At 50.8% G+C, this 25007-nt stretch overlaps 1 protein-coding gene across 1 annotated transcript; it reads left to right on the forward strand.

The window, feature by feature from the left end:
* The first annotated feature begins 1857 nt into the window (after positions 1–1857).
* LOC116088313 (tyrosine-protein kinase ZAP-70) lies at positions 1858–24784 on the forward strand. Its single transcript, XM_031367207.1, has 13 exons — positions 1858–2002; positions 11566–11976; positions 12643–12803; positions 19642–19780; positions 19879–19963; positions 20046–20089; positions 20264–20315; positions 20634–20826; positions 21248–21454; positions 22590–22782; positions 22864–23004; positions 23107–23219; positions 24421–24784. Exons 2-13 carry the CDS (start codon positions 11575–11577, stop codon positions 24542–24544), a joined length of 1854 nt encoding a protein of 617 aa, XP_031223067.1. The 5' UTR covers positions 1858–2002; positions 11566–11574; the 3' UTR covers positions 24545–24784.
* Positions 24785–25007: the final 223 nt, after the last annotated feature.

The raw sequence follows: 25007 nt of genomic DNA on the forward strand, positions 1-25007 counted from the left end.
AAAAAACCCAAACCAAAAAAACCAAAAAACCAAAAAAACAAAAAAACAAAAAAACAAAAACAAAAAAACAAGCAAACAAACACAAACAAAACCACCACCACCAACAACAACAACTAACCCTCACAGGTGTGCCCTCCATTTCTGGATTGTAGTTCATTCTCGATGTATAGTCCAGTTGACAAGGATAGCCATCAACAGGCAGAGTTTGTTTTCAAGCCTGTTTTAATATTCACAGCCCCAAGAGGTAGAAACAGATGAGGGGATAGAAGGCACCCTAGCCAGGGCAGATTTGTGGGGGGTGGAGGGGTGGGCAATCCAGGAGGGACCCTGATGGGGGAGGTTGTCCTTGTGGTTGGGGCTGAGGATTGGGGGAGTGGAGGCGGTGGTATTGGCAATAGAGTTAAGTGTGGCCTCTCTGGAAGACTGAGGCTCCATCCCCTCCCCTCCCAGGGCACCTGCCAGGTGTTTCCCAGTTGAGGCTTCCTGGCCTGCCCCGCTTCAGCTACCTGCACATACAGGCCCTCCCTGGCCAGTGTGAGATGGAGGGAGGTTTCCTGGAGGCAAGCCTGGAGGTGTGGGTGCGCGGGTTCAATTTCTTCCCGGGCTCTGAGCGAGTATTTACTGGAACCCTGTAGATGCCCTGCACACATCTTCACAGGTCGAGTTCCCTAGCATCCGGTTGCCCTTCCCTCTGAAGTTCAAAGGATGCACCTCCCTCCTAACACCTCACAGGACACTGTTCCTATCTGTGGCGATCTGCATCCTCACCTCCGTGCGGCAGACGCACTTGCGGGCTGCAGCCACCACACTGTTTCCAGTCGCAAGGTTCTGCGACAGGAAGGGGCACGGAGTGCAGGGCTTGTGGCTTGCAAAGGCCAGGATTCCTCTTCCCCAGCACTGAAGACTCCCGCCTAGGAGGGGGAAGGCCGCCCATCCCCATCCCTCTTCACCTCTCACCTCTCAACTGCGGCCCCTGAGGCTTTCAAGTAGCTGGTGCAGCTCCCAGAGACCCTGGGGTGATGCACGGTTCTACAATGGTCTAGATATGAGAAGAAACCAAGATAGGAGACCTTGTGAGGCTGGATTAGTAAGTGTCGGAGGACCTCTGTTTTCACATCCCAACTCTAGAGCCAGTTCTTCCCAGAGCCCCTCTAGAACAGCCCTGCCATCTTGGCTTTTTCTAGGTGAACACCAGCCTAGCTTTGGAGTCCCAGCGGACTCATCCCTCCTCCACCCCAGCTTTAGGGCTTTAGCCTGCCTCTAGGGTTCCAGCAGAGACCTGCCCCAGTATGCTTCCAAATTGGTCACTGTAGATTTATATCAACTTGACACACATTATAGTTATCTGAGAGGAAACCTCAACTGAGAAAGTGGTTCTATAAGGTTGTGCTGTGGGCCTGTCTGATGGTGGGTGGGGCCATCCCTAGGTTGGTGGTCCTGGGTTCTGGAAGAAATCAGGCAGAGCAAGCCAGTAAGCAGCAGCCCTCTATGGCCTCCCATCAGCTCCTGCTTCCGGGTTCCTGCCCTGTTTGTCTTCCTTGACTTTCTTTGATGATTAGCTGTGTAAGCTGAGTAATCCCTTTCCTCCCTAGCTTGCTTTGCTCACAGGGACCCGTTCTTTCCAGAACTTGTCCTTCTCCTGACACCCCAGGTCTCCCCCTCAGGTGGGGGCTCACTGTGGGCAGTAGCCTTTGCCCCATCCCTGGCTGCTACAATCCCCGCCTTCCTCTTGTGTTCCCGGACCCCTTGAGGCTGATGCTGTGTGACCCCGGAAATATGCTCTGCCCCACCAGGAGCATGCGGCCTCTGATTTTCCTTCCACACAGCATTTTGTGTCTTTGACGTCAACTTCAAACACGGCTCTCTTTCCTGTCTTCGCATCAAGGAAATAGGTTGAGCTGCAGAGAAAGGTATTGGTGAGAAAAAGTGCTGTGGGGACACCAGGCCTTCCGGCTGGGCCCTGCCGTGCCCTGTGAGCTGTGGTAGCATTGAGGGTGTCCCGGTGAGTAGCCATCCTTTGGCCTTCGGGAACCAGAGCCCTATGTGGAGGGAGTGTGAGTGGGTGTCATTCTTATCTCTGTGTGAGGAGGGTGGGGTCCACAGGGGCCTGAGCTGGACTTGAGTAGGCCTTAGTGGTGGGGAACGGAGACTCACAAGTGGTGGAGCTAATGGGCACCCCTGGGGAAACAGGTCACCCAAGGGGTGCCAGCACTACAGTATGTTTGGACAAAAGATGCTTTCTGGGTTCCTAGACTCCTGCTGGAACAGCTCCTTAGCTTCAGAAAGCAGCACAAGCAGGCTGTTACAACAGGCGTGTGAGCTTGGACAACAAAATGTCAGTGGCTCTGGTGAGGGCCTCAAGTCAGGTTCCACTTGTAGTCAAGTCATATTAAAGCAGGGGCAAAGGAACCAATCACTAGATTTCTGCTCAATTGCTGTGTGTCCTTGACAATTCTCTTGGCCTCTCTGAACCTGGGTTTAAAAGCAGATGCAGATTTGGCCGCCTGTTAAGCGCTGGCCTTGGTGGTTGGGTAAGAGGCTGCAAAAGGGATCTCAGACAGTGAAGCCTGGCAGAGAATAGCAGGGTTCATGTGGTGAACAGTCACGGTGACATTCCTTACTCTTGTCTTAGCTAGGACATCAAGCACACAGTAGGTGTTTACTGAGGCCTTGCTGAAAGACTGGGGTCACCAAGTCCTAGACTGGAAGATCTAAGATGCCACCTGCTGAGGTTCTTCTGACAAACCCGAGGGCTTCTTTTCATTTCCCACCTGACCTGCAGTCTCGATTCTGCAAACCCCACGGGTACCCTGGTGGACCTGGATGGTCCTGGATGGTGTTGAAATTTACACTTTCAGGGTCAGGGGCCTGGGTCCATCTAGATCTGTCTGCTACATATTGCTGTGATCTTGGGCAGGTCACCCCACCTCTCTGTGGGTTCTCAGTTTCTGTATCCGACACATTCACAGAGTTCTCATGGGGCTTGAGGGAACGCCCGTGTTCAGCAACACAGTAGGTGCCATATAGTTAATTGGTCGTTAGGGTGCTAATTGTTATCATTAGCTCTGGAGGGTCTCAGGCCCTGGTCACAGATTCTGGAAGTTTCCCTGAGGCCTGCAGCATCTGGACCACCCTATACTGACTACCCCTGCTCAGGTCCAAGGATTATAGGAATGGGGTCATGCTGATCTAGAGCCAGCTGATGCTGCCTGTCCCCAGTGGGTGCTAGTGTCTGGAGATGTTTTTGGAATTAACTTGGGCAATCCAGACATACAATGGGTAGATGCCAAGAATGCTGTCAAACACCCCTCCTCACTGTGCAGCCCCTCCCTCCCCATTCCTTGACTCTATGGGGCCCTGTCCTGGATCACCTCAATGTTTCCTACCTTTTTTTTTTTTTTTTTACTGTCCTATAGCTTGATATCCAGAGAGCAGAAGCTGCCTTGCTTAGGGGTCACGTCGTTCCTAGAATCCGGCCAGTGGAGGCTGGGCTGGGCTGGGGTTCTGACCGTTCTGCAGGGTTGGAGGGACATTGTCCTATCCGTTAACAGATGCTCAGTGAGCTGGATTTGAGAGTGTCTCTGGCCCCCACCAGCCTCAAGACCTTGACAGTCCAAGTAGTTCAGCTGCAGTGTTGGCGTCTGTGGGGACATAGAGTCTCTGGGGACTTGGCTCAGAGCTCTACAGTCTCTTCTGCACAGTATTAGTTGGAAACATCAGTTTCTATTGGGCCCGAGTGACTGTGGGTCAGGTTGCGAGCCTGGCATCAGCTTCTCTGAGCCTCAGTTTCCCCAGCTGGGGAATGGGAGTATTGGTTCCCAGGTGGCAGTTGTGCTTAGGAGCAGGTTAAGCGGAGCAGATCCTAAAGGATGCCCTACCACCTTGTAAGGAATCGCTGGCCTTGTTCTCCGAGTGGGAGAAAGGGGGGCTGCTGTGGGGTGTGCCTGGAGGAGCCAGTCTCAGGCGGTCACAGAAAGAGCGACAGGCGATGACCATTAGGGCTGGGATGTGGGAGGTGGCACTGGGGAAGCCTTTCCCTCCTAGGTATCTGATGCATCCTGGGAAAGATGGTGGGAACATGGCAATAGGAACTTTCTAGCAGAGAGGGGCAGCTGGAATCCCGACACATAGAGCCAGGACAGAGGCATGGCTGGTTTAGGCCCCTGAGCAGGTCTTCTCACTTGTGTACTAGATGGTGAAACCCCCAGGTTTCCTACTCCCAGCCCTTCTTTTGACCCTCATACTTGCCAGGCACTTGAAGGGGTGTCCCTGTTCATCACAGCCAATTATAGTTCTTCTTGGCTCCAGGATATGTAGCGGCAATGAACATGTAGCATGTGAGGGACCAAGATGTCAACATATTGATACGCGTGTATCATATTTAGTGGTAAAGAACAAGGGGATGGGCTTGGGGGTGGAGAGCCACCGAGAGGCTGTGCTAGAGGGAGGTCAAGGGTCAGATCCAAATGGAGTGGAGGAAGGGGATATCTAAGCAGTGCAGAGGTCCCAAGGTTGGATCACGATGGTTGCACCTCCACCGAGGGTCTTGAGCAAGTGGACCGAGTAGGTTCCTGTGGCCGGAGGGAGGACAGAGTGGTATGTCGGCACAAGAAAGAGCCAAGCCCTGTGCTTGGCAGCTTGGCAGCTCTGAGCAGCATCCTTGGCCCTGTCTCAGAGCAGTGGGGAGCCCAGCTTTCTGGCCGGGTCTATACCACCATCCACTAGGAGATCTGAGACCTTGGGATGCAAATCTGTCCTGGGAAACCAGGTGGGAGCCCATTGCCCTCCATGGCGTGCTTAGTACAGGTAACTGCAGTCAATGGTGCTTATCATATAATCAAGATGGGACCCTGCTGGGCGACAAATACCAGCTCTGTGTCTGTCGTGAGGAGCTGGATGTGGCCTAGGAATAAGCAATCATGGCTTCAGAGGAACTCTGGGTGAAGGCTATTGGGTCCAAGGGGGAAGGGAGAGCGTGGGGGAGAGCACAGGGGGCTAGAACAGGGACACAGTGATCCTGAATAAGTAAGAGAAAGTCCGCAGACCAAGTGTGATGGCATATGCCAGTAATCCCAGCGCTCGGTGGGTAGAGGCAGGAGGATTGATATATAGAAAAGCCTTGTTTCAAGAAAGTAAAGCATGTGTGTGGTGGGGGGCTGGGAATATAGCTGAGTGGTTAAAGTATGTCATACCAGGAAATGAGCTTGACATGGTGGTTGCTAAAGCCAATACCAGTCTCAGTGTCAAAGGCAGAGGAATATGTATCTCTGTTAAAGTAACTGGAGACAACCTGATCTTGAGTATAGCCCAGGCTGCCTTTCAGGAGGCCCTCTGATGTCTACTTCACCAGCTACTTGATGTCCCTGGATTTGGCAACTTTCTCCAGGTCTGGTGGGTCAGATTCAAGGCAATAGACATATTAGGGGTAGGAACATGGAAGACCAGTGAACTTCCTGCTCAGTTCTGGGATGACTTACAGCCTTCATATGGCCTGGATGCAGGCCTGATGTTCTGGACACGGCCTTCATGCTCACAGTTTCTCAGAGGGACCATCTATAGTGGTGATGGTGTGGAATGTGGCCGTGAGTCCCTGAATAATGTCAAGGTTGTCGTGTGTGACGTTGGCTAGTAATGCTGACAATCCTGAATGAGTCATGCTTCCTGGGGTTCACGGAGGGGCATCAGGCTAGGGGCCAGAGATGATGACCCTCTTGGGGTCTCTGCAAGTGTGCTTTGACCTTCTCCGTGAGTTGAAGACACCAGTAGAATCCATCTTGGCAAGCTCTCCTTCCTGGAAGATGGAGGTGACCTTCCTGTTGATGACAGTCTACCATTCTCAGCTTTGACTATGCCGTGGATCTGCCATGGGTCATATGGGAATGTGTAGCCCATGTAGTGAAGTCGCTGATGGAGCATTAACCACTTTGCAGAGCTGAACGCAGCCATGGCGAATAGGTGCCCAACCTAGACCTGTCTGTTTACTCTGGCGTTCACTGTCATATCTCAGGGAACTGAAGGAGAAGATGTGGTGGTAATCCTGGGATAGGGAGGAACAAAGACCAGGACAAAGGCATGGCTGGTTTAGGCCCCTTAGTAGGCTTCTTAATCCAAGCCCTGCCTGCTTCCACCCCTGATGAGGCCCTTGGGCCAGCCCAGACAGGGTCCAGGGTCCTGGTAGGCTTGAAGGACAGACATACTCAGGACAGATAGGTGGTCTGAATGAGAGGTGGTGCACGGGCTCTGAGTCTAGGTTTGCACTGGGAGGCCGCGGGTTAGCTGGCTCCTGGGAGCAACTGGGCCACACTGGTCTGTCCTGGTTGCAGGTGGGAGACAAAGACTTGTGCTAACATCTTGCCCCTAGCCCTTTATCTTTTGCCTTTTTTTTTTTTTTTTTTGTCATCTTCCTCTGGTCTCAGCATCTCTGACTAAAGTATCTCTAAAGACTTGGTCCCTGTGTTGAATGAATACCAGAAGAATGAACCAGAAAAGCTAGGAATGTGGATACAGACACATGCCTGGATGCAGGCAGCCCTGGGATGGATGTCTGTCGCAGGGCATGATTGTCATGATGGCTCTCACAGTAGTGGGACAAAGGATGGAAGAGAAACAGGGCAAACTCCAACGTTTGGGCCTTTGGTGTGAGATGCCAGTCTTGGCTTACAGCCTTAGACTAGACCCCGAGAACCAGCCCACCTCAGCTTCTCTTCCATAACTAACATCTGACTACCCAGGTTGCACCTGTGGCCATGTGGGGCAAAGCTGCTCAAAGTGTGTGACTGACAGCTTCCTGCCACAACTTCCTGCTGAAGAGACCATCCTTGTTATCGACCCCCCTCCCCAGAACACGTCCCCACTCCCCCACCCCTGCTGCCTTATCCTGCAGCCACATACTCTGGAAAGCAGCCTTAGGAGTCTCCAGGAAGGGCTGGCTGGGTCTGGGGAGATCGAGAGGGTCAGGGAGGGCACACGCAGTAAAGTCCTGCACGGACAGACATCTGGATCTGAAGGAAAGCAAGCAACCCAGCCTGGCTGGAGCAGAGTGTGGAGGAGTTTTGATCCAATGAGGGAGCCATAGTAGGTTCTTGAGCAAAGGAGGCCCTGGTGATGAATCACCCAGGAGCAGCTTGTAGGCCTCGGAGCTCAGCTCAAGTGGAAACAGATAGTGGAGGACTCAGCTAACCACAGGCATTCTGCGGCTGAGATCTGGATCTGTTTGTATTAATAGAAATGGTTGGTGGAGATCAAAGGAGGTAGTGGCGACACAAGCCATTATCAGGCTAGAGATCTGGCTTTGGGGAGATGCATGTACAGCTTGGGTAGCTATGGTGGGATGTCCAAGTAAGGGAGCAAGGCTGGAAAAGGGGAGAGGGAGAGAGAAGGAGGAGGAAGGTGAGAGAGAGAGAGAGAGAGAGAGAGAGAGAGAGAGAGAGAGAACACACAGGAAGTATAAGGGCCGAAGGGGTCAAGCCAGGGACTTTATGAGGACCAGAGAGATCTGAGACCAAACAGAAGGGAGGGGACATGACACCTATTTCCCAGAGGACCTGGGGTGGAACAGCAGCTACTTGCCAGTGTTGCCCTAGCCAGGGGTAGAGCAGGGCACCAGGCTAGATGAGAGCCAGGATGGGAGTCAGTCAGATGGAGATGGGAGAGAAGCCCACCTGGTCGTTCTAAGTTTTCCTGCTTCTGTTCTTACTGAGGGTGTGAACACGTCTAAACTTCCCAGCTGCTCTTCCCAGTAGTTTACATCCAACGATGTCTTCAGACCACCATGGGAGAGGTCTGATTGACAGATGTGTACAGGCAAGAAACGGCTACTTTTGTCAAACTGTAGACTATTCCCCAGTTCCTTTAGGCCCCTGTAGCTGCCCCCCCTCCCCCCGCCCCACTGCTGAACTCCATGCTGAAGTTTGGACAGGAGCTCAGTTGCCAGAGACTCTTTGCTTTGGTCACACGGCATGCTGCTGTGCCATCCACACCAGAGGCATCTGCCTCTCTTTACCTGTTGAGAAATATTTACCTCACTTTCAGCGTTCGGCAGTTTTGAATAAAAATTGCTATACAACTCCCATGGAGGTTTTTCTATCAGGTTCCATTTTTTTTTTTCTCAAGGAGCCTGTAACTTGGTGGCTTGTTTCAGGTAGTCTCATGAAATACTCTCTTAAAAGACTCTTTTTATAAAAGGTTCTCTTGAGCTGAGTGGTGGTGGCACACGCCTTTGATCCCAGCACTTGGGAGGCAGAGGCAGGAGGATTTCTGAGTTCGAGGCCAGCCTGGTCTACAGAGTGAGTTCCAGGACAGCCAAGGCTACACAGACAACCCTGTCTTGAGAAAATAAGTAAATAAAATAAAAGGTTCTCTTGGGGCCGGAGAGATGGCTCTGTGTTGAAGAGCACTGGCTACTCTTCCAAAGGACCTGAGTTTTATTCCCAGCATGCACATGGACTCACAACTGTCTATAACTCCCACCCTCTTCTGATCTCTGTGGGCACCAGACACACACAAAACAAAATAATTGAAAACATTAAAGAATCCTTCCTCCCTCCCCTCTCTCCCCTCCCTCCCTTTTATTTTTTGATTTTATTTTCTTTTTTTTTAAATCTTTTTTAAAATTTATTTATTATTATATGTAAGTACACTGTTGCTGTCTTCAGACACACCAGAGGAGGGCGTCAGATTTCATCATGGGTGGTTGTGAGCCACCATGTGGTTGCTGGGATTTGAACTCCAGACCTTTGGAAGAGCAGTCAGTGCTCTTACCTGCTGAGCCATCTCGCCAGCCCTATTTTTTGACTTTCTGAGGCAGGGTCTCACTCTCTCAGCTGGCCTTAACTGTATCCCAGGCTAACCTGGAACTCAGTCCTTCTGGCTCAGCATCCTGAGTACTGAGATCCCAAGTGCGTGTCACCCGCCAGTTTGGAAACTACCCTTCTCCCAGTGGGAAGACAAGGACTGCACTATTGCTCCTGTGGGTTTCTGATCACTGCTTGCAACTCACTGTTGTGAGGCTGGGCAGTCTATGGCTTCCTACCCTGTATCTGTGTCATGTGATCAGCAGCCCTCAGCATGCTCCCACCCAAGTATCTTCTTCAGCCTCAGCCTCTATCCCTGCCCCTCCCTGAACACTCCTAGCAGACACAGCTTTTCTCAGTTACCAAGACTGTCCTTACATCCAGTTGCCTTTGCATGAGGAGGACACTGAGTCTCTTCCCAGTCTTCCTGGGTCAGCTCTGTAGGTAACAGGTAATTGTTATGATGAGCTCGTTTTTTTCCCCCAACATTGCAGAAAAGCAAGAAAGAGACTGGAAAGAGTGAATGGTCTCATATTCAGCCCTGGGTTCTGCAGCTCACATTCTGCTCTGCTTATCAGAGAGATCGGCCCTCATTATTCACAGATTCCATATTTGAGAATTCACCTGCTGGCTAAACTTTGCAATCCTCAAAACAATATGGTGTTTTCCGCATGATTTGCAGATATACACTGAATGGAAAGAATTATTGAGTCACGGATGATAACATCACCATGAAGCATGAGCAATACAGGACTCTGCTGCTTGTTCCTGTGGGGTAGAACATTTCTTGGGCCTTCTCATATGAGGCAGAGGCTCTGTGATAGATCCAGATCCAGCCCAACAATGTGTATTCAACCAGGTGTTGTGAAATATACAACACACACACACACACACACACACACACACACACAGTACAGCTGCCTCTGATGGGAACCCAATGCTGTTAGGCAAATGCTGAAGATAATAAGACATGAGGATCACAGGTTCAAGGCCTGCCTAGGCCATGCCTTTAAACCTGGTGTATTGATGTAGGTTTATATTCCCAGTACATGGGAGGTGGAGGCGGGAGGATCAAGAGTTCAAACAGTCTCAACAACATAATGAGTTTGATGCCAACCTGGGCTACATGAGACCCCAACTTCCAACCCCCTCCCCAATAATTACATATTGGCCACATGGCCAGGGGACCTAAGTGTGTGTTTGCTCTTCAGTAGTCATAATTCAGTATTTGCAGAGAGATTTTTCTGGAACTATTGTGCATAGCAAGAGTTGACAGCCTTCTTGCCCACCCCTCTCCATCCGTTGTGTGTACTTTAGATGTTTATCAGTGCTACAGTCACAGTACCCATCACTGCCTGCACATTCTGCATGCAGATCTGCAGCTGGTGCTCAGCATTGAGTGGTTCTCCTTGACAGAGCAGATACAATAAATCTTAATGCACACTGAGTTTTGATTAATTCAGACACTAGTGTAACCCAAGCCCAAACAAGACAGGATACTAACAGCCTTCCAGGGAGTTCAGGGTGGACAATTTGAAATTACTTGCCTATCAGATTGTCTGTCTGTCTGTACATTTGTCCGCCTGTCTATCTATCTCAGATCTGTCTCGTATGTATGTATGTATGTATCAATCTACCATCTATTTATCTCAGATCTATCACTTATCTCTCTCTCTCAAATCTGTCTATCATCTATGTATCTATCTCAGATCTATCATCTATGTGTCTGGCCATCTGTCCACCTACCCACTCATCCATCCATTTATCCCAGGCTGACCCTAAATTCATGTGACCCTCCTGCCTCAGCCTCCCAAGTGCTGGGGTAGCATACTAGAGCCATCATGCTTTTCTCTCCTTCCCTCCCTCCTTCCCTCTCTCCCTCTTCTTTCCCAACCACACACTCCATTTTGTCCTAATGGTTGCATCAGACTTAATATTAGAGTAAAATCCTGACTCTTAACCATCTCTCTATGGGCGGATAGTCAGATTTAGTTCATACTTTCTGAAACTCCTTCAGGAAGGCAGGTGGGCTGGGCAGAGGGACGGGGACAAAGGGAATTGTGAAAGGTCAAGAGCAACCTCTGTGAAGCAGGGAAGGCTGGGGCCAGGTTCCCAGGTGAGCGGTTTTGGTTAGCCTTGCTCTGCCTTACACTCTCCCCTTGTGGTTTTGTTTTGTTTTGTTTCTTCAAGACAGGGTTTCTCTGTGTAGCCTTGGTTGTCCTGGATTTTGCTCTGTAGACCAGGCTGTCCTTGAACTCACAGATCCACCTGCCTCTGCCTGCTGAGTGCTGGGATTAAAGGTATGCACCACCACCGTCCAGCTTCCCCTATAAAAGTTTTTTTGAGATGGTTCCTCCTCGTCCTCATGCTCTGAGCTAGAGGCGGCCCTTCTAGCCATGGTAACCTCTTTCTCTCTTACATAATTCTTAAAAATCCAGACTTCAATCTATAACGGTGATGGTTAGTTACTCCTATCACACTATTGACTGCCACCTCCCGAGTGTGTATGACTTTCGAAAGGGAAGGGAATTACAGTATTTCATGTATAATATCTTCAGCCCGAAATGTAAAAAAAGAAATGTAACATGTATTTAGGAACTGAAGGGACAGTTCAGGCCTGGGGACCTTCAGGGTGTCTGGATGTTGTGCACAAGTCCTCCAAAAAGTCAGTGGGTTTCAGAAGTGGGTGCCAGAACAGGGCAACTCCTCTCTGGAACTGACTCCTAGCAAAGATGAGGCGCCCTGATGCCATGCAATGTCTTTGCATCCACAGGGCGCGGCAATGCCCGACCCCGCGGCGCACCTGCCATTCTTCTATGGCAGCATCTCGCGGGCCGAGGCCGAGGAGCACCTGAAGCTGGCAGGCATGGCCGACGGACTGTTCCTGCTGCGCCAGTGCCTGCGCTCGCTGGGCGGCTACGTGCTGTCGCTGGTGCACGACGTGCGCTTCCACCATTTCCCCATTGAGCGCCAACTCAACGGCACGTACGCCATCGCGGGCGGGAAGGCGCACTGTGGCCCGGCCGAGCTCTGCCAGTTTTACTCGCAGGACCCCGACGGGCTGCCCTGCAACCTGCGTAAGCCCTGTAACCGGCCGCCCGGCCTCGAGCCGCAGCCAGGGGTCTTCGACTGCCTGCGCGATGCTATGGTGCGCGACTACGTGCGCCAGACCTGGAAGCTGGAGGTGAGGGTGTGGCCAGGGGGCGTGGGCGGGTCAAGATGGCCGGAGAGGATTGCTGTCTCCAAGGGAGCTGATGCTGGGTCTTCACTGGCTCCAAGGCCTGGGATTTGGAAGAGACAGAAGGCTGAGGCCCTAGTTGAGCCCATGACCTGGAAGGAGGATGTGCAAGTCCAGGCTTGGTGACAGCTTGTCTTGCTCAGCCTGAGTGACGCAGTGGTGCTTCACCATCTACGATGGGCCTGAAGGTGCCAGAGAGGACCACGAAGGGCAGGCCCGTGGCCTACAGAAGGATGGCAGACAGAGACTATAGGCTGTAGTTCACAGCATGTGCTTATCTATGCTTGAGCAGGAAATTGTGTAGGATCTTGAAGTTGATGAGCATCAAGCTGGCCTAGAAGGTGAAGGCTGGCCACCGTGCCTCTCTGGGTGGATTAGGAAGGAGACCTTAGAGCTGGCAGAGGTTCCTCCAACAGCATACAGACACACCCCAGTGGTGCCTAGGCGGGTGGGTGGGTCCTCTTACGGAACAGGTGACCTGAAAAATACGGAGCAAGCAAGTAAGTTCTGGTGGCTGGCCACTTGGCCACTCTCAAAACACTCTTCCTCCCTCCTCCTCCTCCTCCTCCTCCTCCTCCTTCTCCTCCTCCTCTTTCTCCTCCTCCTCCTCAGGGCGATGCGCTAGAGCAGGCCATCATCAGCCAGGCCCCACAGGTGGAGAAGCTCATTGCTACCACAGCCCACGAGCGAATGCCCTGGTACCACAGCAGCCTGACTCGCGAGGAGGCTGAACGCAAACTCTATTCCGGCCAGCAGACCGACGGCAAGTTCCTGTATGTGGGGCATGGGGGTGCATTTGATGAGGGGCCGGGGCTTATTGGTTGAAATCCTGGGGGCCAGGTGGGCAGACCTGAGTGTGCACATGGGCTCGGAGATCCACCTGTCTGTGTGCATGTGCACAGAGGTGCTTTCGAGACGGTAAAGTACTCACATGTTAAACCGGAAGGACTCCAGAGCTGCGGCTCCTGCCTTGAGCCTAGCTTTTGCGGCCTGCAGGCTATGGGACTTGGGCTGGGTAGCAGGCAATGGTATGGATTAGAGAGGGAGGATGTTGAAGCAATCTATTCTGTAGATGTCAGCAGTATCTGCCTAAGACCTGTGTAAAGAATCACAGGAATTAATACATGTAAAGCAGTAGCGTGGGCAAGTTAGATAGCACTTGTTCCTTGTGTGACTGTGTCTGTGTGTCACGAGCCACGGCTAGGGTCATGCAGCCCCAGAAAGCCCAGTGTTTACATTAAGTAGCCTGCGGGACAGCTCCTAGGGCCCCTCCTGTCTTGGGTGCCTGAGTCCTGCTGGTATGAATCATTGCTCCGTCTCCTCCCCCAGGGCTCTTCCTTTCCCAGGATCCACTTGGAAGAACTGACCCTTGATTTCCACCACACATGAGCTCTGTGCTGAGGGCCTGCAGATCTCCCCAGAGATACTGTATATCTACACATACATTTATACAATAACATATTATACATATATGCATGCATGTATGGTATTTTATTCTCCCTGACAGCTGGAATGTAAACTGGAGGGATATTTCTAGTGCTTTTGAGGGAGGTGTTTTCCTATCTTTCTTTCTTGAAGCTCATGACTTTGCCTATTGTAGGCATCACTCTACCACTGAGATGTATCCCCAGTCAGCTTTGAGATATCTCTTAAATTCTGATTAATGATAATCTTCTGGGGCTGGGGATATACCCAGTGTTAGAGTGTGTGCTCAGCATGCACACAGCACAGAGTTCAAGGCCCAGCACCACAGTTTAAGAAAAAAGACATGAAGTTCAACTTAGAGTACACTGTGTGTGTTTTTATTTTAAAAGTATTCTTTTTAATTATGTAAACGGATCTGTGTATTGTGAGGCTCTCATGTATGCAGGTGACTGAGGAGTACCTGCCTGACACTAGAGTTATAGGCTGTTGCAATACTGGGACCCAAACTTGGGTCTTCTGCCAGAGCAGTATGCGCTCTAACTGCTGAACCATCTCTCCAACCAGAGAAGACAATCTTTGAATAACTTAGGTTAAGCATCTCTCTCCTGCACCCATCCTGCCTAAGAGGAAACCTTTGTGTTTGTATCAGTTAGCTTTTGCTGTGTAACAAACTGTCCCCAAATTCATTAACTCTAACCCCGCTATATGTTTACAATTTTCTAAGCCCATTGCGGAGTTCTATTTAGGTCAACTTAGCTGGGATTCAGTAGGCTGAAAAGGTGTACTGGTCAGTTTGAACATTGCTGTGATGAAACACCATAACCAAGGCTACTTGGGGAGGAAAGGGTTTATTTGGCTTACACTTCCAAATCACTGTTCATCATCAAAGGAAGTCAGGACATTCAAACAGGGCAGGAACTGGGAGGCAGGAGCCATGGAGGGGTGCTGCTTACTGGCTTGCTTCCCATGGCTTACTCAACCTGGTTTCTTATAGAACCCAGGACCACCAGCCCAGGCAATGGCCCCACCCACAATGGGGCCCTCCCCCCTCAATCATTAATTAAAAAAATGCCCTACAGACTTGCCTACAGCAAATGTTACTGGAGGCATTTTGTTAATTGAGGTTCCTTCCTCTCAGATGACTTTAGCTTTTGTCAAGTTGGCATAAAACTCTTCAGCCCATGTGACAAGAGGGATTTGGAGCCTCCAACAGCAGAGACTGGCTCTGACTGGTTGCTGTGTCGCAAAACTCTACTGCCCAAAGCTGAAGCCTGCAAACATTCTATACAACAAAACGTTGTTTAGGACAGGCTTAGAGCTAGTAGGCATCTGGGATAAGAGAAAAATCAGAAAAACCAGAGCCAACGGTGAATAAAAGAGGCTTGTAGGATCAGCACTGTTGGGGAGCATGGTGGAAGCGGGGTGAGAAAGTGGCAGGGGTGGGTGGTACTGGGGCTGGCAGAGAGACAAACACAAACAGTGGTATCATAAGGGACAGTGACTCATTTAGGGGACAGTCAAGACACCAAGAAAAACTACAAAGAGCCAGATTCCTGGACAATTAATTAATTGAGGCTGGCTTTGGCTGGAGACCCTGGCGGGTTTTCCTCGTGAACCTTTATCATCAGCTATGAGGATGGAAATGCCTGCTTGCTCCCTGGTCCCATTTGGTTGGAGCACTTCTGTCCATCCTTGAACTCTAAGGTGGTGCCTAGCTTGAAAACTAAGATGTGTTAGCCGGGTGGTGGTGGCACATGCCTTTAATCCCAGCACTTGGGAGGCAGAGGCAGGTGGATTTCTGAGTTCAAGGCCAGCCTGGTCTACAGAGTGAATTCTAGGACAGCCAGGGCTACACAGAGAAACCCTGTCTTGAAAAAACCAAACCAAACCAAACCAAACCAAACCAAACAAAATCAAAACGAAACAAACAAACAAACAAAAAAAACCCTAAGATGTGTTTCTTGCAGGCAACAGAGAGATGGATTTCCGTTTCTTGATCCATTCAGTCAGTCTGTGTCTTTTGATTGGAGAATTGAGGGAATTGGTATTTATTATTGGAATGTGTCCATTGCGGCCATCACATTGTTGATTTTTGTTCTTGTTTGTGTTCTCAGTGTTATTTTGTTTTAATAATTATGCCTTTGTATCTCTCTCCACAGTCTGTCTGTTATACTTACTCATCTCTTTGCACCAATAAGGCTTTCTGTGTTTTCTTTAAGTTTGACTATACAATTTTTTTTTATTAATTAATCTATCTATTCATTTAATGTGTGAACGCTCTGCTGCATGTATACCTGCATGCCAGAAGAGGGCATCAGATCCCATTAGAGATGGTCATGAGCCACCATGTTATTGCTGGGAACTGAACTCAGGACCTCTGGAAGAGCAGCCAGTGCTCTTAACCACTGAGCTATCTCACCAGCCCTTAGCTATACAAATTCTAAGGCTGTTTATGTTGTAGAAAGTTTTTCTCTCTCCTTCAATCATGGCAGATAGTTTTGTTGGGTATGATATTTTAGGTTGTGTCTTAGTTAGGGTTTTACTGCTGTGAACAGACACCATGACCAAGACAACTCTTTTTTTTTTTCTTTCTTTTTTTTTTTTTTTTTTTGAGACAAGGTTTCTCTGTATAGCCCTGGCTGTCCTGGAACTCACTCTGTAGATCAGGCTGGCCTTGAACTCAGAAATTTGCCTGCCTCTGCCTCCCAAGTGCTGGGATTAAAGACATGTACCACCACTGCCCTGCCCAAGGCAACTCTTATAAGGACAACATTTAATTGGGGCTGGCTTATAGGTTCAGAGGTTTAGTTCATTATCATTGAGGTGGGAGTGTAGCAACATGCAGGCAGGCATGGTGCGGGAGGAGTTGAGAGTTCTACATTTTGTTCCAAAGGCAAACAGAAGACTGGCTTCCAGGGTGCTAGGATAAGAGTCTTAAAGACCACTCTCATAATGACACACTTTTCCCAACAAGGCCACACCTCTTAATAGTACCACTTCCTGGGCCAAGCATATTCAAACCATCACAGGCTGGCAGTCAGTCTTTTAGAACAGTAATGCATCACCCCAGACTCTTCATGCTTTCAAAGTTTTCACTGGGAAATTTGATGTTTTCTGGTGTTTATATGTGACTTGTGTTTTTCCTTCAGCCCCTTTTAACTACCCTTTCTTTGTTATATTTGTTTATTTGTTTTAATAATATGCTGTGGGGACTTTCTTTTCTGGTCTCCCCTATTTGATGTTCTGAGTTCCTGTATCTGCACAGGTGTGTCTTTCCTTAGTTTGGGGGAGTTTTCTTGTATGGTTTGTTGAAGAATGTATCTATGCCAATAACTTGAGCTTCTCCCCACCTCCCTGCCCCAGTCTACACCTATAGTTCTAGGGCTTGTTTTTGTTTTTGTTGTTTTTTTTTTTAGGGTATCCCAAAGTTACTGTTTTTAAAGGGTTTTGTATGTGTGTGTGTATGTTCCTTATGTGGTCTAAAGCTTCTACTTTTATCTTTGAGATCTAATATTCTATCTTCTGCTTGATATATTCTATGTGTGTGGCTTTCCTTTGAGTTTTCTAGTTGGGCTTCTTTTTTTTTTTTTTTTTTTTTTTTTTTTTTTTTTTTTTTTGGTTTTTTGAGACAGGGTTTCTCTGTGTAGCCCTGGCTGTCCTGGAACTCACTCTGTAGACCAGGCTGGCCTCGAACTCAGAAATCCGCCTGCCTCTGCCTCCCAAGTGCTGGGATTAAAGGCGTGCGCCACCACCGCCCAGCTTCTAGTTGGGCTTCTAAGTTCCATTTTCATTCTGTCTTGAGTCCCCATCAGCATTTCTATCTCCTGCCTGAATCCTGTCCCCATGCCCTGATTGCCTTCATTCTTCCCTCAGCCCTGTCCCCATGCCCTGATTGCCTTCATTCTTCCCTCAGCCCTGTCCCCATGACCTGATTGCCTTCATTCTTCCCTCAGCCCGTGCTTGTGGTTTCCTGGGCATCACTCCGGCAGTCACCCTCCTCAAGCTCTCTCTTCAATGTCACTGAACTGTTTCTTAGTGTCTTCTTTAGGCTCCTTGAATTCTTCGAGAACGTTTATGATTGACTACATTCTGCGTCCTGAAGTTCATCCAGGGCAGTTGTTCTCATCCTTCCTAATGCTGCAACCTTGTAATGCAGTTCTTCATGTTGTAGTGACCCCTCAATCATAAATTTATTTCTGTTGCTATTTTTTTCTTTTTTAAAAAAGATTTATTTATTTATCTTGTGTATATGAGTATACTTTAGCTGTACAGATGGTTGTGAACCATCATGTTGGTGGCTGGGAATTGAATTCAGGACCTCTGCTTGCTCCGGTCCAAAGATTTATTTATTATCATATCTAAGTACACTGTTAGCTGTCTTCAGACACACCGGAAGAGGGCGTCAGATCTCATTACAGATGGTTGTGAGCCACCATGTGGTTGCTGGGATTTGAACTCAGGGCCTTCGGAAGAGCAGTCAGTGCTCTTAATGGCTGAGCCATCTCACCAGCCCTCTGTCACTATTTCACAACTGTAATTTGGCTACTGTTATTAATTGTGATGTAAATATCTGTGTTTTTCAGTGATCTTAGGTGACCCCTGTGACAGGGTCTTTCTATCCCCAATGGGGTCAAAGTTGACCACAGGTTGAGAACTGCTGATGTAGGCAGTCCTCCTTGGCAAGTGTTTCTACAGGATTGGTAGGTTTGGGAGAAAAGATAGTGGCTTGAGCTTTCATATTGGTATTCTTGCAGTGACATCCGGGCATGTGAACTCCCTTTGCTCTGAATTTGTTACGGACAGAGCAGGTTGGGGAAGAGAAGGTGTGTGGGAAGGTTGGGTCTAGAGGTTGGAAGTAGCTTGGATGGAATGAAGGCAGGTGGGCAGAGGGGCCTGGACTTTCTGTTCCTGGCCTGGAGTGTGGGGGTAGCTCTGTTTGATGGAAAGGCTGGATATGACTTGGGAAAGTCCTGTGGTTTGGGGGGTAGGTAGGGACGATCCTGGGCTAAGCCTAAAATCCTCTACAGTGAAGGCTAGACTAGGCTATATGCTGGTTATAGGACTCAGGCTAAATCTTGTGGGTTATAAGAAAAGCTGTAGATGGGGAGGTCAGGGGTACTCACCAGGCTAGTCCCTAGAGGAGGACAGAGGAAGTCTAGGTAGCTAGATGGGTGCTGAAGGTGGCTCAGAAGGGACCTGTGGGTGTTTGCAGGTAGAACAGGTCCTTGTGGAGGCCTCGGCTGCAGTGCAGGTGCAGGTGGCCGGGATAGGCTGGGGCGCTGGTTGTGGGACCCAGATTGTGGATAAATAAGGACTGGGAACTTGAGGGTACCACCAGGCCATTGAAAGTCTGGGTATGGAATGGGGCAACAGAAACAGTGCCCAGATGAAGGACCTCTGACTTATAGAGCTCTTATATTGTGCAGCAATGCACCTCCTCCAATAAGGCCACACCCCTCCAATAAGGCCACACCTCCTAATCCTTCCCTAGCAGTTCTGAGGACCAAGCATAGATGATCTTTTGGGGGGCCATTCTCATTCAAACCATCACAGTGGCTGAGTGTCAGTCATAGTAGTCAAGTAGTCCTCACATGATACTGTGTAATTTGAGGTGTTGAGTGATTTTGCTATGGTATTTCATGTGACGTTGCCACTGTATGACTCTCAGTATGTGTTTGTTATGTGTGTGTGTGTGTGTGTGTGTGCACAAGCATGTGAGTATGCACAGGGATGGTGGCCATTGTGTGTATGTGTATGTATATGTGCACACACAGACAGGGATTATGCTTCATAGCTGACTGTACTCTCATGACTGGGTATCTCTGAGGATAACTGTCTCTCAGTAAGTAGCAAGTGTCTCACCACTACGGAGGAACAGGTAGCTCCTGTGAATGGGTGACCTACCTCCACGGCTCCATATCCCCTGCAGGCCATCCGTATTCCCCTGGAAGGGATTCAAGTCTGCCTTTGGATTACCTCATGTTTCCCATCCACTCAGCTTGCCCCTCTCTGTCTCTCTCCACCATGGTCACCATAAGGTGCATAAGTTTGCTGACCCCCAGCAGTGGCATTCCCACTCTCGGCTGTTGCTTCTGGAGGTTCTGGGTGTGGAGCCCATAGCATGAGGCACAGGAAGTCTCATCACCCCCACAATGCTGTAGCAGTGACACCCTTCCCCTTCTTCAGGCTGAGGCCCCGGAAGGAGCAGGGCACATATGCGCTATCCCTGGTCTATGGGAAAACTGTGTACCATTATCTTATCAGCCAGGACAAGGCTGGCAAGTATTGCATCCCCGAGGGCACCAAGTTTGACACGCTCTGGCAGGTAGGCCGCCTACATTCTGAGGAGAGTCTTGTGATAGTGTGCTCAGCTTGGGGTGGGGGCGGGGGGAGGGAGGCCCCACCTGACACCCCCTTCCACAGCTGGTGGAGTACCTGAAGCTGAAGGCGGATGGACTCATTTACCGCTTGAAGGAGGTCTGTCCCAACAGCAGCGCTAGCGTCGCAGGTGAGGGGGGCAGGGACGGGAGGCAGACAGGCATGTAGGAGGTCTGTCTCCCATACTCACTGTTCCTTCTGCTCCCCGACAGCTGCTGCGCCCACCCTACCAGCCCACCCATCCACATTCACTCAGGTGAGCCCGTGGCACCTCAGTGTTGAGACGAGACATTGGGCGGATGAGTGGAAAGGAGGTTGGGGTGGAGGAGAGACTGCCATGCTGGGGACTGTCCCTGGGGTGTCCTCGGCAGGCATGGGTCTTATGAGAGGGTTGGGTCTCACTGACTGTTGCTGGCCCTGTGACCTTTAGCCTCAGAGACGAATGGATACCCTGAACTCAGATGGATACACCCCTGAACCAGGTGAGCTGCAGAGGCGGAGCTGTGCATGCCCTTATGCCCAGATGAAAGCAGGGTCCCTGCCTGGCCTGTGGAACTTAGCAAGAGATGACAAAACCAGAGTCATTGCCAAGGGTCTGCCTCATGCACAGTAATGCACTTAGCCAGCATGCCTGGCCATGTGCCTGTATATCCTGGCATATGCTGGCATATGAGGGTGGATAGATCATGGCCTATGGCCGTGTGTCTGGTGTATCTGAGCTTCCTGTGTCCCCTATGTGCCCCTCCCCTCGTTCCCCATCCCTTTCTAACCTGGGAGTGCACGACTGTTTGTCTACCCAGCACGTTTAGCGTCGACAGACAAGCCACGGCCGATGCCCATGGACACAAGTGTGTACGAGAGTCCCTACAGTGACCCTGAGGAACTCAAGGACAAGAAGCTCTTCCTGAAGCGAGAGAACCTCCTCGTGGCGGACATCGAACTTGGCTGTGGCAACTTTGGCTCAGTGCGCCAGGGAGTCTACCGCATGCGCAAGTACGATGGGTCCTTCTGCCACGGTGGGCATCAGAGCAGAGGAGCTGTAGGAGCTGGGGTGTCTGTCTCATAACAGCTTGCCTGAGAGGTGGACTCTAGGGTTGTGTGTGACATGCTGGATGGTTACCTGGAAAGCCTGGGGATCCTTGAGAGGAAGACACCAGCCCATGCAAGGAGTGCTTAGTTAAACTGAAGTTATGCAGAGGGGGAATCCCTGTTACCGGTGTTGACAGGCCAGGTAGGCCATGTAGGCACTCCCTGGGAAGGTGTCTTTGGCTGAGGTAGTTCAGGCATCTCTGGGAGCCGATGCCTTGGCAGGGAGCCAGAGGGTGCACAGAGGCTGGGGGACAAGAGAGCCAGGTGTGAACTGTGCTGGCCCAGTTCCCACCTGTGCTGTGTCTGTGTCCGTGCACCTGGGCAGGAAGCAGATTGACGTGGCCATCAAGGTGCTGAAGCAGGGCACAGAGAAGGCTGACAAGGATGAGATGATGCGGGAGGCCCAGATCATGCACCAGCTCGACAACCCCTACATCGTGCGGCTCATCGGCGTGTGCCAGGCGGAGGCGCTCATGCTGGTTATGGAGATGGCGGGAGGCGGGCCACTGCACAAGTTCCTGCTGGGAAAGAAGTGAGCCTAGGGGGATGCTCATGGGTTGGGGGTTTGGGAGGGATAGAGAAAAACAGAGATGTGCACACACAGAGACACACATGCAGAGACATGCACACAGAGACACAGGGAGAGAGAGACGGAGATACAGGCACACACAGACAGACAGAAAGACAGAAACACACAGAAACAGGCATGGAGACATACAGAGAGACAGACAGACAGAGAGACACACACAGACAGAGATAGACAGACACAGAGACACAGAGACAGACACACACACACACAGAGAGACAGACAGACAGATACACACAGAAACACAGACATAGACAGACACAGACACAGAGACACAGAGAGACAGACACGTACACAGACACACACACACACACACACAGACACAGAGACACATGCACAGAGAGACAGACCAACACACAGAGAGACACACAGAGAGACACAGACTGACACACACAAAGAGAGACACATCGAGAGACAGATAGACACAGAGACACACACACAGAGACAGACAGACATACACACACTGAGACACACACATACCGAGACACACACACACACACACACACACACACACACACAGACAGACAGACATACACACACTGAGACACACACATACCAAGACCCACACACACACACACACACACACAGACACAGAGACACATGCACAGAGAGACAGACCAACACACACAGAGACACACAGAGAGAGACAGACTGACACACACAGAGAGAGACACACCGAGAGACAGATAGACACAGAGACACACACACAGAGACAGACAGACATACACACACTGAGACACACACATACCGAGACACACACACACACACACACAGAGACACAGTGTACACCATCTGCCTTTACTTCTTCATGGACATGCCTGCTCTGTGTCATGGCTGCCCTATGTGTACTCTGACGTCCACACTCACCTTGCAAAGAAGAGCTCCTGACTCTTTTTCCTCATGTGCACCATGGTGGTGATTGCGGGATCTGAGCCCAGGGCTCCTGTACACACTGAACACTTAATAAAGCTCTTAGCAAGGATGTTCTACATGCCAGCCACCTCACCGCTGCCCCGGTCTTCTGTGTCACACCCATGCCCCGTGGGAAACAAGGCTGACTCCGCCATCCCCTCCACCCCAGGGAGGAGATCCCGGTCAGCAATGTGGCTGAACTGCTGCACCAGGTGGCCATGGGCATGAAGTATTTGGAGGAGAAGAACTTTGTGCACCGTGACCTGGCAGCCCGGAATGTTCTACTGGTCAATCGGCATTATGCGAAGATCAGTGACTTTGGCCTGTCCAAAGCCCTGGGTGCTGACGACAGTTATTACACGGTGAGTCCCACCCCAGTGGTGCCCAGGTGGAGGTGGCTGGTAGGGGAGGGCTCCTGTCCTAGCAGCTCCTCCCCTTCTCAGGCCCGTTCTGCAGGGAAGTGGCCTCTGAAGTGGTACGCACCAGAGTGCATCAACTTCCGGAAGTTCTCCAGCCGCAGCGATGTCTGGAGCTACGGGGTCACCATGTGGGAGGCCTTCTCCTACGGCCAGAAGCCCTACAAGGTAGGCTTGGGCAGATTGGCCTTGGTGGGCCGGGGAGGTGGGCCAGCGTGAGGGGTGGGCCCTGGCTCCTCACATCCGTGCCTTTGTTCCTGGCCTGAGCAGAAAATGAAGGGCCCCGAGGTCCTGGATTTCATCAAGCAGGGTAAGAGGATGGAATGCCCGCCGGAGTGTCCACCCGAGATGTACGCGCTTATGAGTGACTGCTGGATATACAAGTGAGTTCTAGGTGGGTGGGGATGTGGCCGTGCAGCCCTGGGCCTGGAGAGGAAGTCATGCCCAGTTAGCGCCGCCCTTACCCTTACTCCACTCCAAGAGTCGCACCCAGCTTCTACCTTTAACCCGTCCCCATCTGTGCTTGGCTCCCCAACACACTGGGCCTGCAAGGCGGCTATGGCCACCACCAGCACACGGGGTCCCAGAGTACTAGAGACCACCACATCACACTGTCACCCAGCGCGTTGTTAGTGTCCCATGCCTGAGATGACTTTCCAGGGCTTCATTATCAATGCTACCAGCCGATGCTCAATGTCCAATGACTTGGGGAAGCCATTGGGGCTGGAGCCAAACGCTTAAGGCACTCAACTCTCCGTCACTCCACCCCACCCCGACCAGATGGCAAGGAGACACCCAGACAAGCTGCCTTCTAGCGATTGTGAAATAGGACGTTCCAACATTTGATATGCCGCAAAACAACCAAGGCATTGACTTTAGGACAGTCCACCTGACAGGGATGGGTCGGTTGGTGCATCCCATTTCTTTTCTTTCTTTCTTTCTTTCTTTCTTTTTTCTTTTCTTTCTTTTTTTTTTTTTTTTTTTTTTTTTTTTTTTTGTGTTTTGAGACAGGGTTTCTCTGTATAGCCCTGGCTGTCCTGGAACTCACTCTGTAGACTAGGCTGGCCTCGAACTCAGAAATCCACCTGCCTCTGCCTCCCAAGTGCTGGGATTAAAGGTGTGCGCCACCACTGCCCGGCAGTGCCTCCCATTTCAACTCAGGTTAACTGAGCCTCTCACACCCAAGCAAGTTCCCACCCCAGCACCACGAACCAGCTCCCTGCAGGTCAAACCTGCTCATGCTTTGATACTCCCATCCCAAGCCACATACCTATCCCTGTGTAAGCTTGCACCTGGCTCACATACCTCGCATGGCTGTATTTGGGATCTTTGCTCTCTGTGGGCAGTACCGTCCCCTCTGAGCTCCAGGGCACTGTTTCTGGACACTCAATAATACGACATGGTTCTCCATGTTCTGTAAGGCAGCAGCTCTGCTTGTGAAGGCTGGGCGCCTCAGAACTCCATCCATCTCACACCAAGGAGCCCCCCCCCGATCCTCTGAGCCCCAAAAGTCTGCCCCAACTCCCCACCCCTTGGTACCTTTCTGCCCTCTGGCTGATGCTGGGTTCTGGGTCTTACCTACAGGTGGGAGGATCGCCCCGACTTCCTGACCGTGGAACAACGTATGCGGAACTATTACTACAGCCTGGCCAGCCGGGCCGAGGGACCTCCACAGTGTGAACAGGTTGCTGAGGCTGCGTGTGGCTGAGCCCCAAGCTTTCCTAAACCCCTCTGTCCAAGGTGGGCTGCGTTCAGGAGCCCAATCAACTGTCCCATGTGATTCTCCCTGTCTCATGGGCTGGGGCTGATGGGACATTGGTAAACATCACCCATGGTCTGGGAGGATGTGGGGTCCCAAAAATCTACTTCTGTTGTTTCTGAGTGGGAGCCTGGAGTCCTCCAGGGGTCACTGTCAACATCGGAATAAACTCCACTTCTCTTTGGTCAAGTATTGTCATCTTCTCCAGGCCGGGGCTAGGAGCTTGGGAAGGGCTTAGCAATGGAGGGGTAAGAAAAAAAAAAGTAGCGATCTCCATAGGGGCCCCACAGAAGCCAGGGCTGGCAACCCCACCTCTCTGTGGTAGGGTTATCTTCAGGTGAATGAGATGCCAGAGCAGACTGGGAAATGGAGGCCAAGGTGAGTTTGCGTTTGAGCTGAGGGCTGTGTGTGT

The sequence above is a fragment of the Mastomys coucha genome, unplaced genomic scaffold (genome assembly GCF_008632895.1).
Source record: "Mastomys coucha isolate ucsf_1 unplaced genomic scaffold, UCSF_Mcou_1 pScaffold14, whole genome shotgun sequence".
NCBI lineage: Eukaryota > Metazoa > Chordata > Mammalia > Rodentia > Muridae > Mastomys > Mastomys coucha.